At 39.6% G+C, this 13,335-nt stretch overlaps 1 protein-coding gene across 4 annotated transcripts in view; it reads right to left on the reverse strand.

Annotated features, from left to right (window-relative positions):
* Positions 1-13,335, reverse strand: part of LOC129460975 (putative zinc finger protein 826) — a 74,281-nt gene that overhangs the window by 29,515 nt on the left and 31,431 nt on the right. The window contains exons 3-6 of one of the 4 annotated variants that reach the window (XR_010121434.1): positions 6,175-6,299; positions 5,914-5,974; positions 3,418-5,535; positions 851-1,398 (exon numbers count right to left, since the gene is read on the reverse strand). Coding sequence is in view for 2 of the 4 variants with exons in the window: in XM_063641779.1 (XP_063497849.1) it covers positions 3,956-4,747 (792 nt within the window). In the remaining 2 variants the exon portion in view is untranslated. Of the gene's footprint in view, positions 1-850; positions 1,399-3,024; positions 5,536-5,913; positions 5,975-6,174; positions 6,300-13,335 lie in introns of those variants that run through there. The other 3 variants (XR_008650343.2, XM_063641785.1, XM_063641779.1) reach the window with 3 other exon arrangements.

Genomic DNA, 13,335 nt, shown 5'->3' on the forward strand with positions numbered 1-13,335 from the left:
AGATCAAGTCTCATGCCCAGTATCAGTCACAGCTTTACTCTAAAATACACAGACAGGCCCCAGTCAAAACATCCAACCCAGGACCACATTAAGGAGAATTCCAATTCAAGAATCCTGCTCATAAAGGTCAAAGAACTATGCAAAATGTTTACCCTGGTCATCTGTATGAAGAACTGAGGCTTGATATGCCTCAACAGTGTGACACAGAACAGTGTGCATCACCTCAAAGTGCATGCTGGCCATCAAGCAACAGAGCAAGTTAGCAACCCAGACAAGGGAAAACAAACCCATGATGTGATCAACATGTAGACATCCTGTGTATGGTGCCAGTTGTTATGGTCACCTGAAAAGGTGTGGTTCTGATGGTGACACTGATGGCTATGTGGCACACACACGAAGACAGTATGAAAAAGCTTATTAAGCACATAGTTGAGGTTTCAGGAAGAGCATGGCAAGCCTCTCAAGCAGGTGTGAAATGGCAAGAGAGAGCAAACAAAATAGCACTAATACCCATTATGAATGCTAATGCAGAAATCCTCATTTAGACACCAGCAAACCATGCTGAACAACATATTAAAAGCATTATTCACTTGAGCCTGGGAGACAGAGGTTGCAGTGAGCTGAGATCGTGCCACTGCACTCCAGCCTGGGTAACAGAGTGAGACCCAGTATCAAAAGTCAAATAAAATAAAATAATAAAGAAAAAAGGCATTCTTCAATATAACCAAGTGATATTTATTCATGGAAAGGAAGGATGGCTCAACATATGAAAACCATCAATGTAATAATACAGTAGGCTGTACTATAAAAATGATGAAAAAATGAAAATAATCTCAATTGATGCATAAAAGCATTGCACAAAATTCAATACTCATTCATGATAAACAACTACAACATACTATGAAAAAAAGATAACTTCCTCAACCTGCTATAAGCCGTGCATGAAAAACCCACGCCATCATTATGATGACAAAAAACTGGATTTTTAATATCTAACATCAGAAAGAAAACAAGGTTGTCTGCTTTCACTAGTTTCAAACCAGGCAAGAAAATAAAATGAAACCATTCCAGATTTAAGAATATATACAAAAACAGCACCCCAGAAAAACATACAAAATCACATTTTCTCACTGTACATATAAGTGCATAACTCCAGACACAGACACATAAACTCACAAACCTGCAGATATAAAGGGCCCAAGAGACACTAACCGACACTTCCAGAGAAACAGACTCTAAGCCTTCTGCACTCTTCTTCAGGTTTCTCTGCTTCCTTAGGAATAACCACCTTGACACATTGCACATTTTTGCCTTTTCTTGTTTCTTCTCTTCTAGAATGTCACGTTGGAAGGGACAGTGATATTAGCACAGCTTTGTTCACTATACCAATTAGAGAACCTGTTACACAGAAGAGATGAACAATTATTGAATATTAGGAGTCAGACATACACAAAGAGGTTTCACACAAACCTCATCCCAGGTCCACATATAATTGATCTTCAAAGAGTGAATTGTTCTCACCCCCATTCCATGTGGCCGATGAGTACCTCCTAGCTCCCAAACCTCTCACAAAAGGTGGCTCTTCAGCAATCCTGATAGGGAAAGTATTTCCCACTACATGAATACAAAGTACAAAAATCCCTTTTCTACAAAATCACAAAATGGGAGTTGAAGGATGTAAAACAGCGAGCCTGAAATGGATAGGGTATTATACTCCAGCCCTTCAAACTGCTATAAATGCTTCCGGAAACATATCCCTTATGACCTGCCTCCTTCTCAGCTTGTTTTTCCATTAAGAGCTCAGTGAAGAATGGCAAAAGTGTGTATCTCATGGCTCAGCCACCATGCCCTACACTGTGCTCTCCTTGAGAGAGCCCTACATTGTACACTGAGCCCTACATTGTGCTCATCTGTCAGCAGACCTCACTTCAGATATCCTCTTGAGGCCACTTTAAGCCTTGCGTGGCTGCCACCTGACCTACATCTGCTATTGTAGGAAGGTGGGAGCCTAGGAATCTCAGACCACAGGTCTTCAAGCAAGATGAAGATCACTTCTGGGACCTAAGGAAAGACAGGAAGCTTTTTGAGGTCACATGAAAACCTGGCTGCCCTCATTCCTGTCACTGCTCTTGCATGACACTGACTTGCTAACCAAGAAACAGTGAACACTGCCTCTGACAAAGGAGGGTTCAATACCCACCACACCTGCACAATTCAACACAGGTAGAAAACTACAATGGTGCCAGGACACAGTTTCTTGGGAATCCAGGATACCTTGCATTTTGGGAGTGATGTAAAGCTAGTTGCTTTGATGGCCTGTGCAGCCTCTCTGACATGGCCATTCCCATATATCACAGGGGCAGAGTCCTGCAGGGAAGGTACCATTCCAAAAATCAGTTAAGTACTGGCCTTTGTGTAGGGGATTATTAAACCAGTCCTGGAGCAGCATGCAGCAACGTGCATTGAGGCAAGGGGCCTAGGGCACAAACAGTACAAGACACTGGATATCTTAGGGTGAAACGTGTCAGAAAACTTAAGGTAGGCAAGTGTAAAAAGGTAAGAAGTTTGAGTGTGTCCTACAAGTAAGATATGGCAGGGCATATCTATGTGACTCCATTAGTGGTTTTGAGACTATTCTGACTATGGTGGTTGATGCAGAGCTAGTGGTGATGGGACATTGATTACTGTGTTTTTAAGTGGCATGTGTCCCAGGACACGGGTTCTGCCACTGCTTTTTCAGCCCTGTCAGCACACAGCCACCCGGGACTGCTACAGACAGACTTTCCAGTGTGAGATAGCTGAGAATTTTTCTGACTGTGGTGGTTGGTGCTGATGATGGTGAGTACTGTTTAAGGAGCACGTTTCTCAGGACACAGGTTCTGCCACTGTTTCTTCAGTGCTGTCAGTGTAGAGCCACCTGGGATTGCTACAGAGAAACTTTCCAGTGTGAGAAACATGAGAATTTTTAAACACATTTACCAGCAAGCATCTGTAGCATGTGTTTGCAATGAGAAAGTGGGGGCTGGAAATGACCTCAAGAGAACTCTGGAAATAAATGATGCTGATGCCCATGAATTAGAATGTCCACAGGCAGATTCCAACTGAGAGAACTATGAGATGCAACTTTGTTTCAGAAAGATGGCATTTGCAAATATCTGACCCATGGACACTCATATGAACTTAAAGATAGACTCCAGGATCCCTCTGAATTCTACCCAGTCATGTATCCGAACTAAGGGCAGATACTGCCCTAAAGGGTGTTTTCTAATTTCAAACTGGGTTCTAAGAAAGGCCTATCCAAGGTCCAAGTCCTTCTTCCCCAGTCCTTGAATTCAGCCTAAAAACGACCCCAGGGTGAAGGGTTACACATGCAATGGATGGCACTCCCATATGGCTCTAGTTTAAGAAGTTGCTCACCAGTGTAAATGTTTTCCTGGTCTCAAAATGAACTGGGGGGATGAAGAATTTCCCACATTCTTTACATTTATAGCGTTTCTCTCCAGGATACATTCTCTTGTGTGCCTGAAAGACTGTGTGAAGGCTTTTCCAAATTTCTTACACTCATAGGATTTCTCTCCATTGAGTCCTTTCATGTATTCACTTTGTAGAGGAGAGTTGAACATTTTCCCATGTTTTTTACAGATTTCGCTGCAGCAGGACTCCTTGTCTTTGCAATGAATTAGGTCAACTGAAGGCTTGCTTACAATGTTTACATTCATATGGTTTCCAACCAATGTGAGTTATTTCCTGTGTTCAAAAGAAACTGGGACAACATAGGGCTTTACAGCAGTGTTATATTTTAGCAGTTTATCTCCAGTATAAATTCTTTTATGCATTCACAATAAGTGGAACAACTGAAGGCTGTTCATTGTTTTCATTCTCAGGCTTTTTCTGCAGTGAGTCTTTTCATACCCTCAAAAGAGAACGGAAGAAATAAAGGCTTTTTCCACATTGTTTACATCCATAAGATCTCTCCAGTATGAGTTCTTTCATGTTTTTGAAAGGAACTTGAACAAGTGAAAGCTTTACCACATCCTTTACATTCACAGGGTTTCTCTCCAGTATGAATTCTTTCATTCACTGGAAAGGAACTGATTTGAATGAATGCTTTACCACATTGTTTACATTCATAGGGTTTCTCTCCAGTGAGTTCTTTCATGTTTTTGAGATGAGCTTGAATTTCTGAAAGCTTCACCACATTGTTTACAATCATGAGGTTTTTCTCCAGTGTAAGTTCTTTCATGCAGTTGAAGAGAGCTTGAAAATCTGAAGGCTTTCCCATGTGGTTTATATTCATAAGATTTTTCTCCAGTGTGAGTTCATGTGGTTGAAGAAAACTTAAAAAACCGAAGGCTTTCTTTCCCACACTGTTTGTATTCATAAGGTTTCTTTCCAGTGTGCGTTTTCTCATGTTGTTGAAAAGCAGCTGAATAACTGAAGGCTTTACCACATCGTTTACATTCATAGGGTTTTTCTCCAGTGTGAGTTCTTTCATGTTTTTGAAAAGAGCTTGAACAACTAATGGCTTTACCACATTGTTTACACTCACAGAGTTTCTCTCCAGTTTGAGTTCTTTCATGTTTTCAAAAAGAACTTGAACAAATGAAAGCTTTACCACATTGTTTACATGCATAAGGTTTTTCTCCAGTGTGAGTTCTTTCATGCAGTCCCAGAGAATTAGAAAATCTGAAGGCTTTACCACATTGTTTACATCCATAAAGTTTCTGCCCAGTGTGGGTCCTTTCATGTGGTTAAAAAGAACTTAAAAAATGAAAGGCTTTGCCACACTGTTTACACTCACAGGGTTTCTCTCCCATGTGAGTTATTTTGTGTTGTCTAAAAGAACTTGAACAACTGAAAGCTTTACCACACTGTTTACATTCATAGGATTTCTCTCCAGTGTGAGTTCTTTCATGTTTTTGAACAGAACTTGAATACCTGAAGGCCTTACCACAATACTTACATTCATGGGGTTTCTCTGCAGTATGAGTCCTTTCATGTCTTCAAAAAGCCTGGTAATATATAAAGGCTTTTCCACAGTGTTTACATTCATAGGGTTTCTTACTGGTGTGAGTTCTTTTATACATTTGGAGTAAATTGTGATAATGGAAGGCTTTCCCACATTCTTTACTTCACATAATTTCTCTCCAGGATGCATTCTTACGTGTCCTGGACGTTTTGTGTGATAAAGGAAGGCTTTCCTACATTCCTTACATTCACATAAGGTTTCTCTCTAGTGTGTGTTTTTTCACGCTTGAAAAAGCAGTGGTGATAACTGAAGGTTTTCCCACATTCTTTACATTTATATGCTTTATCATCATATTCCTGATACTCACTTTGTTTCTGTCCACCATGACATCTCCTGTGCCTATTAGGGGATGAATGCCACATGAAGACTTTCCCATATGTGCTGCATTCGTGTGGTTTTACTCCAGTAGAAGTCACCTTGCTCATATTAAGATATGTCATCTGGCTAGTGGTTTTCTACACTGAATACCATCTTTACTTTTAGAGAGTCTCTCAACCACCTGGCCGCTGTAAAAAATAAGTAGCACATTATTAGTGGCTTTTTAAATTAATGATCTTGTGTTTATTAATAGGTATTATGATCATATTTTACGTATTTTCAGAAGAAGTGTAGATTATCTGCCCTGTCTGAATTGTTTGAAAGTTAATATACTCAATGCTCTGGAAGATTTGATCATAGCTATTATCACAACAGTCACAGATGTGACTCTGAATACTCTTTCAAAGTGATTTATTTTTAACACCCTGAGTATCTATGACATCTTAAAATATTTTTGGTGAAAATTTTGTAAGAATGAATACATTTGAAGCTGTGATTACTGTTTTGCCTGTTTGTTTCTGAAATTCTCTCATGGGCCACTAATTACTCTAGTGAATGCAACTCACCTTAGATTTCTCAGCCAGTTTTTGTGGTCATCTTCAATGTCCTGGTCTTTCTGCTTTTTCTCTAAAATGCAGATGTAGATACATGATAAATTATTACAAATTATAGAAAACTGTAACATTCTAGGCTCAGATTAGTTGTGACCCTGTCTTGTTTAAGCAGCAAAAGATTCCCTTTTTACATTTCAAATTTTAGAACACTGCTGTTGAGCAAGAAACGCCTTTTCTCTACTTAACTAAGTAGAGAAATGTTGATATCCTTACCTAGACAGACCAGGTTCTTGAAGATTGCCTGCATCACACCTCTGTAGTTTTTTCTGTGAAGAATCTATTAAAGCCCATTCCTCCAGGGTGAAGTTCACAGCCACATCCTCAAAGGAGACTAAGTCCTAAAAGAACCCACGTATGTTTATAGGAAAACAGGTGAGACTGGCAGTACTAGGAATCCATGCTCAATTCATAAACAGTTCACATATAATTCTGTGGTCTCCAAACATTTAGTGTATGACTTGGTTTTCAGAAATATGACTCTCTGTCCACATTCATTTCCTCATAAATTTAACACTATCATAAACACATGGAAATTACTTCTGTTGATCATCTGAAGCCTTATTGTTCTCTAAAGGCAGACTGAAGACCACCTTAGAGAAGTAACAGAAATGTTATATAAATGAAACAAATTTTAAGCCCGTCAACTCTTTGTTTAAAAATGCTTGAATCTCATACCTTATGACATACCATATCATTCAGCTTTTCATGAAACATGGGTTCAAATCTGAACAAGGTTTTAATAAATAAATACACCTTTAAGAGCGTAAACTTTTTTTTCCTATGCCCATTCACAAACATGAGAAGCCAGGAGACTTGCAGAAAGCCAAATCATAACCAGCTGCTCGCCATGCTGTCCTGAAGGCCCCTGGGTCTCTGCAAGTCAATCATCAAACATCAAAAAATAAAGTCAGAGACTTCCAATTTCTTGTCTGACAAGTAAGGAACACGGAAGTTGTCATTCTCATCCATGCAAGTAAAAACTGAATAAATATAAAATCAATTATTCTTCATAGATTCAGTAAAGAATTGAGAGTCACAAGGCCAAGTTTTGTCTCAAAATTTGGGGGACAAAAATGAAAAGTAGCCATTTTGTATTCCCAGGATATGTGTTTTTTTTTTTGAAGAAAGTACCGACAAAAAGAATTAAACTTTGTAAAATATTTTGAGATTTATTCTGACCCAAATATGAGTGACCATGGCCTGTGACATAGCCCTCAGGAGGTCATGAGAGCATGTGCCCAAGGTAGTTGGGGTACAGATTGGTTTTATTTATATATATATATATATATATATATAAAATTTAGGAAGGCATGACACATCAATTAAATATATTTAAGAAATACATTGGTTTGGTTTAGAAAGGCGGGACAACTCAAAACAGGGACTTCCTGGCTTTAGGTGAATGTAAATGTTTTCTAGTTGACAATTGGTTGAGTTTGTCTAAAGATCTGGGATTGATAGAAAGGAATGTTTAGGTTAAAGATAAAAAGATTGTGGTGACCCAGTTTTATTGTGCAGGGGAAGCTCGCAGATAGCAGACTTCAGAGAGAGCAGGTTGTAAATTGTTTCTTATCAGATTTAAAAGGGTGCCTGGCTCTTAGTTGATTATCTCTTGGATCTGGAAACAAAGGAAGGAAAACAAAGGGGGAAGGGGATTCTTTATAGAATGTGGATTTTTCCCACAAGAGACTTTGCAGGGCAATTTCAAGGTATGGCAAGGAAATATATTTTGGCATTAAATATTTTTCCTTATCTCATAATGTTATGCCAGAGTCAGACTGAAAAGTAAGTCACAATATATAGGGTCAAATAAAACCCATCTGATGAGAATTTATGGTTTGTAGGGCATGACTCCCTAGACCCATTAGGTAGGAATTTGGGTAAGATAAAAAAAATCAGAGCTTAGTCCTCAAAGGTCTGTCCTCAAAAGAATCTATTTTAACAAAGCTTAACGTATTAAGATTTTGTCAAAGCTGAAGTGACCTGGGGGAAGGGACTGAGAAGCATGTATGAAGATCAAGTTTTTTGTGTTCCCAACATCAAATACATGGTGTATTTCCCAATATCACTTCTCCAACTCTCTGACACCAACTAAGTATCTTAAAATTTAATTCAATTCTGATACTAACCATCCATAATTAGACTCCAGAGGTTAAGGCCTAGTCTTAGACAAGACTACTGCCATGTCAGATGCCAGCCACAAAATGAAGTACCCAGGCTATCCACACTTCTATATGGCCAACTATAAATCTAAAGGTTCCCACACTACCTGCTTATAGTCCAATAATTCACTAGAACTTCTCTCGGAACTCAGAAAAAGTGCTTTACTTAGTATTACCAGTTTATTACAAAACATACAACTCAGGAATAGCCAAATGAACAAGGTGCACAGGTCAAAGTATGAGGAGACAGTGAGGAGTTTCCATGCACTTTCTAATTATGCCACCCTCATAGCACCCCAATGTGTTTACCAACATGCAACTTCTCAGAATCCCAACATTTATGAGGTTTGGAGGCTTCATTACATAGATGTGAATAATTAAATCACAGGACACTAGTAATTAACTGACTCTCCAGCCCATTTTTTCTCCTCTGAAATTGGGGACTAGGGCTGAAAGTTCAAAGGTGGGTCTTTCTATGATCACCAATCCTCATTCTAAAGTTATGTAGGTCTCCATGAGTGGATAATTTGCAAACGATGTAGATTCTATCACCCTTATTACTCACGAAATTCCAAGGGATTTAGAGCTCTGTGCTAGGAATCACACACAAAGACCAGATGTATTTCTCATTCTACTGAGAGGTGACAGCATGCTGGCAGCCCTCGCTCGCTCTCTGCGCCTCCTCGGCCTCAGCGTCCACTCTGGCCACGCTTGAGGAATCCTTCAGCCCAATGCTGCACTGTGGGAGCCCCTCTCTGGACTGCCTGAGGCCAGAGCCGGCACCCTCTGTGGGGGAGGTGTGGAGGAAGAAGCATGGGCGGGAACCGAGGCTGCACACAGCCCTTGCGGGTGGACACAGGTGGGCGTTCTGGGTGGGTGCGGGCTGAGGGGGCCCCACACTTGGAACAGCTGGCTGGCACTGCCGGCCCTGGGCAGTGACGGGCTTAGCACCCGGGCCAGCAGCTGCAGAGGGTGCGCCGGGTCCCCCAGCACTGCCAGCCCGCCCGCGCCGCGCTCGAATTCTCGCCTGGACTCAGCCGCCTTCCCACAGGGCAGGGCTCAGGACCTGCAGCCTGCCATGCCTGAGCCACCCCCACCCCCGGCCCTGTGGGCTCCTGCACTGCCCGAGCCTCCCCGACGGGTGCCTCCCCCTGCTCCACAGTGCCTGGTCCCATCGACCGCCCAAGGGCTGAGGAGTGCAGGCGCATGGCACGGGACTGGCGGGCAGCTCCGCCCACAGCCCCAGCGCAGGATCCACTAGGCAAAGCCAGCTGGACTCCTGAGTCAGGTGGGGTCTTGGAGAACTTTTATGTCTAGCTAGAGGAGTTTAAACTCATCAATCAGCACTCTGTGTCTAGCTAAAGGTTTGTAAATGCACCAATCAGTGCTCTGTGTCTAGCTAATCTAGTGGGGACTTGGAGAACTTTTATGTCTAGCTAGAGGATTGTAAATGCCCAATCAGTACTCTGTATCTAGCTCAGGGATTGTAAATGGACCAATCAGCTCTCTATAAAATGGACCAATCAGCTGTCTGTAAAATGGACCAAGCAGCAGGATGTGGGTGGCGCCAAATAAGGGAATAAAAGCAGGCTCTCCCCCGCCAACAGCGACAACCCGCTTGGTCCCCTTCCACACTGTGGAAGCTTTGTTCTTTCACTCTTTGCAATAAATCTTGCTGCTGCTCACTCTTTGGGTCTGCACTGCCTTTATGAGCTGTAACACTCACCGTGAAGGTCTGCAGCTTCACTCCTGAGGCCAGCGAGACCACGAACCCAGCAGGAGGAATGGACAACTCTGGACGAGAGGAACGAACAACTCCAGATGCACCACCTTAAGAGTTGTAACACTCACTGCAAAGGTCTGCAACTTCACTCCTGAAGCCAGTGAGACCACGAACCCACCAGAAGGAAGAAACTCTGAACACGTCCGAACGTCAGAAGGAACAAACTCCAGACACACCATCTTTAAGAACTGTAACACTCACCACGAGGGTCCACGGCTCCATTCTTGAGTCAGTGAGACCAAGAACCCACCAATTCCGGATACACTACCACAGAATATCACACCTCAGGGGCACAGGATCACTAAAAGACTAAGATCAAATCATAGGACTATAACATGTTTCCCATCCACCCCCATCTTACCAATGTCATTAGGATTTCTGTTTAAAAACAGCTGGATACAGTGAAAGTATATTTCCGCACATTCTAAACTTTATTGAAGTGTCTAAAGAACCCCAAAGGTGACCAGAAAGAGAAAATCAAGGACACCAAAGGAAATTGTGTCCTCTGATGTCTACAGCTACTGAAAATAGAAAACACAACCTAAACCAGTAGGATAAACCTAAAACCTCACAATAAAGGCCTATTTACTTGTTTCTTTTTCCCAGTAAATCTTGTCCAATTTTCAAAAAAAAAAAAATTACAAGCAATACTAAAAAATTTTAAAAACAGAGAAGAGGCCGGGAACAGTGGCTCATGCCTGTAATTCCAGCACTTTGGGAAGCTGAGGCAGGCAGACTGCTTGAGCTCAGGAGTTTGAGACCAGCCTGCAATATGACAAGACCCTGTCTCTATTTTTTTTAATTAAAAAGAAAAAAATAAAATAAAAAACACAGAGGAGAGAGGTTAAGCACCAGAACTAGGTTCAAATATAGAAGAGATGTTAGAATGATCAGATCAGAAACATAAACCAGGCATGACTAATATGCTAAGAGTTCTCACAGAAATAGTGAAGAATATAAAAGAACAGATAAACAATTTAAGCAGAGATATAAAAAAATGTTAACAAAGAATCAAAAGGTGATGCAAGACATAAAATACACTGTTACAGAAATGTCAAATACCCTTAGAGGTTTATCAGTACAGTGGCAATGTCTGCAGAAAGATCAGTGATCTTGAAAAACAGTCTAACCTGCCAAAACTGAAATGGCCGGGGTGGTGGGGTGGGGAGAAATGGCAAAAAATTCAAGAACTGTTAAAAAGTTATAAAAAGTGGAACATACATATAATGGTAGTAAATAAACAGAAGAGATAACTGAAGCAATAATGACCGACAATTTCCTAAAATTAATGACAGACGACAAAGCACATATATAATCTCAGAAAATGCCAAACAACATAAATACCCCAAAAACCATACCTTGGCTTGTCATATACAAACTGGAAAAAAATCATAGACAAAGAAACATCTTAAATGAAGTTACATGGGGGGAAGAAACCTCAACATCAGAGTTATAAACACATATGAAAATTAAACTGGGCTCGTTACAGAAACCAGGTAGGCAAAAAGAGATGGGAGTGAAATATTTAAAACACAAGGAAAAAAAAAAACTACCCACATAGATTTCTGTATGGAGTAAAAATATCCTTCAAAAGTGAAGGAGAAATAAAAGTTTTCTGAGAAAAAAATAAGAAAATCTGTCACCAGTATACCTGCTTTGAAAGAACTATTAGAACAAATTCCTCACAAAAAGAAAATGATAAAATAAAACATTAGAGGAGAAATAAATGAAGGTAAAATAAAATTTTTCCTTAATCTAAGAGATGAAGGTTTATTCAAAATATAAACAGCCATAATGTATTTGGCTGCAATTATAGCTTATGGATATATGATATGTATGACTACAATGTTTCAAAGGACAGAGGGGTAAGAATTGGTAACACTTTTTCATGAGGTATTTGCCTAACCAGTGAAGTAGTATAGTGTTAATCAAAAGAAAACTTGGGTTGATTGTGAACTTGTACTCCAAAATCAAACATAATCATTAAAACTCTTAAAAACAACAACAAACTATAATTGATATGCTAAGAGGGGACGAAAAAATGGATTCAGGTCAAATGCTTAATGAAAGCAGAGAAGGTAGAAAAATAATGAAATGTGGAAAAAATTAAGAAGTAGAAAACAGTTTTAAAAAAAGTAGACATTAACCCAACTAAATCAATAATCACATTAAACACACGTTCTAAATACAACAAACAGAAGACAGATACTGTCATACTGGGTAAAACATTGCTGTCAAAAAGAAACCCACTTTAAATATAAAGAAACAGATACATTAAAAATAAAGGAGTGAAGAAAGATACAGCATGCTAACACTAACAAAAACAAAGCTGACATAGCTGTATTTAAATTTTACACAAAGCTGACTTCACAGCATGGAAATCTCAGTGATAGAGGGGCATTACCTAGTGACAAAGTGGTCAATTCACCAAGAAGACAAAGCAATCCTTGGTGTGTGTGTATATAAAAACTAAGTGGCAAAATAATGAGGCAAAACTGATGGCACTGCAAGGATAAATACATGTATCCACTAGTATAGTTGGAGACTTCAACAACCTTTTATTGCTATCAGAAGATCTAGCAGGCAGAAACTCAGGAAGGACATCATTGAATAGAACATCCTCAAACAACTGGACTTAATTTAAAAACAAAATACTTCAACCAGCAACAGCAAAACATACATTCTTCTCAAGTTCACATGGAACAACTGACCAAGATAGCCCACATTCTGGAACATAAAACACATCTTAACAAATCTGAAATAGAAGTAACACAAAATACTCTCTCAAAATACTATGGCATCAAATCAGGAAATAATAATAGAGCTTAAAAACTCACAAATACATGGAAATTAAAAATCGCACTTCCAAAAAACATAGGGGAACAAAGAAATCTCAAAAGATATTTAAGATTACTTTGAATTCAATGAAAATTAAAATAATCAAAATTGGTGAAATGCAGCATTTTTGAGGAAAATTTACAATACTGAACACATGGTGTATACCTTAAAAAAATAAAAGTGGAGGAGCTAATTACACCCAAAGTAAGCACAAGACAATAAATAATAAAGACAAGAAATAAATAAAATTATGAAAAATCAATAGAGAAAAATCAACAAAAGCAAAAGCTGCTCTCATGAAAAGAGCAGTAAAATTCACAAATGTTTACATCTGTAACGTAGGTAACAGAAAAAAACAAAAATTACTAATATGACAAATGAAATGCAGTTAATGAAAAAATCTAAGCACTTGACAAAATCTAACATCCATTTATGACAGCAAGTAGTTCCTCTTCTTGAGAAATATCTACAAGAAATCTGCAGTTAACATCATACTGAATGGTGAGAAACTATATGCTTTCCTGGTAACATGAGGAGCAAGCCAAGGAACGCCCTTCCTAGCATTCCCATTTAACATTATACTGGAAGTCC

This window comes from Symphalangus syndactylus, chromosome 1 (assembly GCF_028878055.3).
Source record: "Symphalangus syndactylus isolate Jambi chromosome 1, NHGRI_mSymSyn1-v2.1_pri, whole genome shotgun sequence".
NCBI classification, from domain to species: Eukaryota; Metazoa; Chordata; class Mammalia; order Primates; family Hylobatidae; genus Symphalangus; species Symphalangus syndactylus.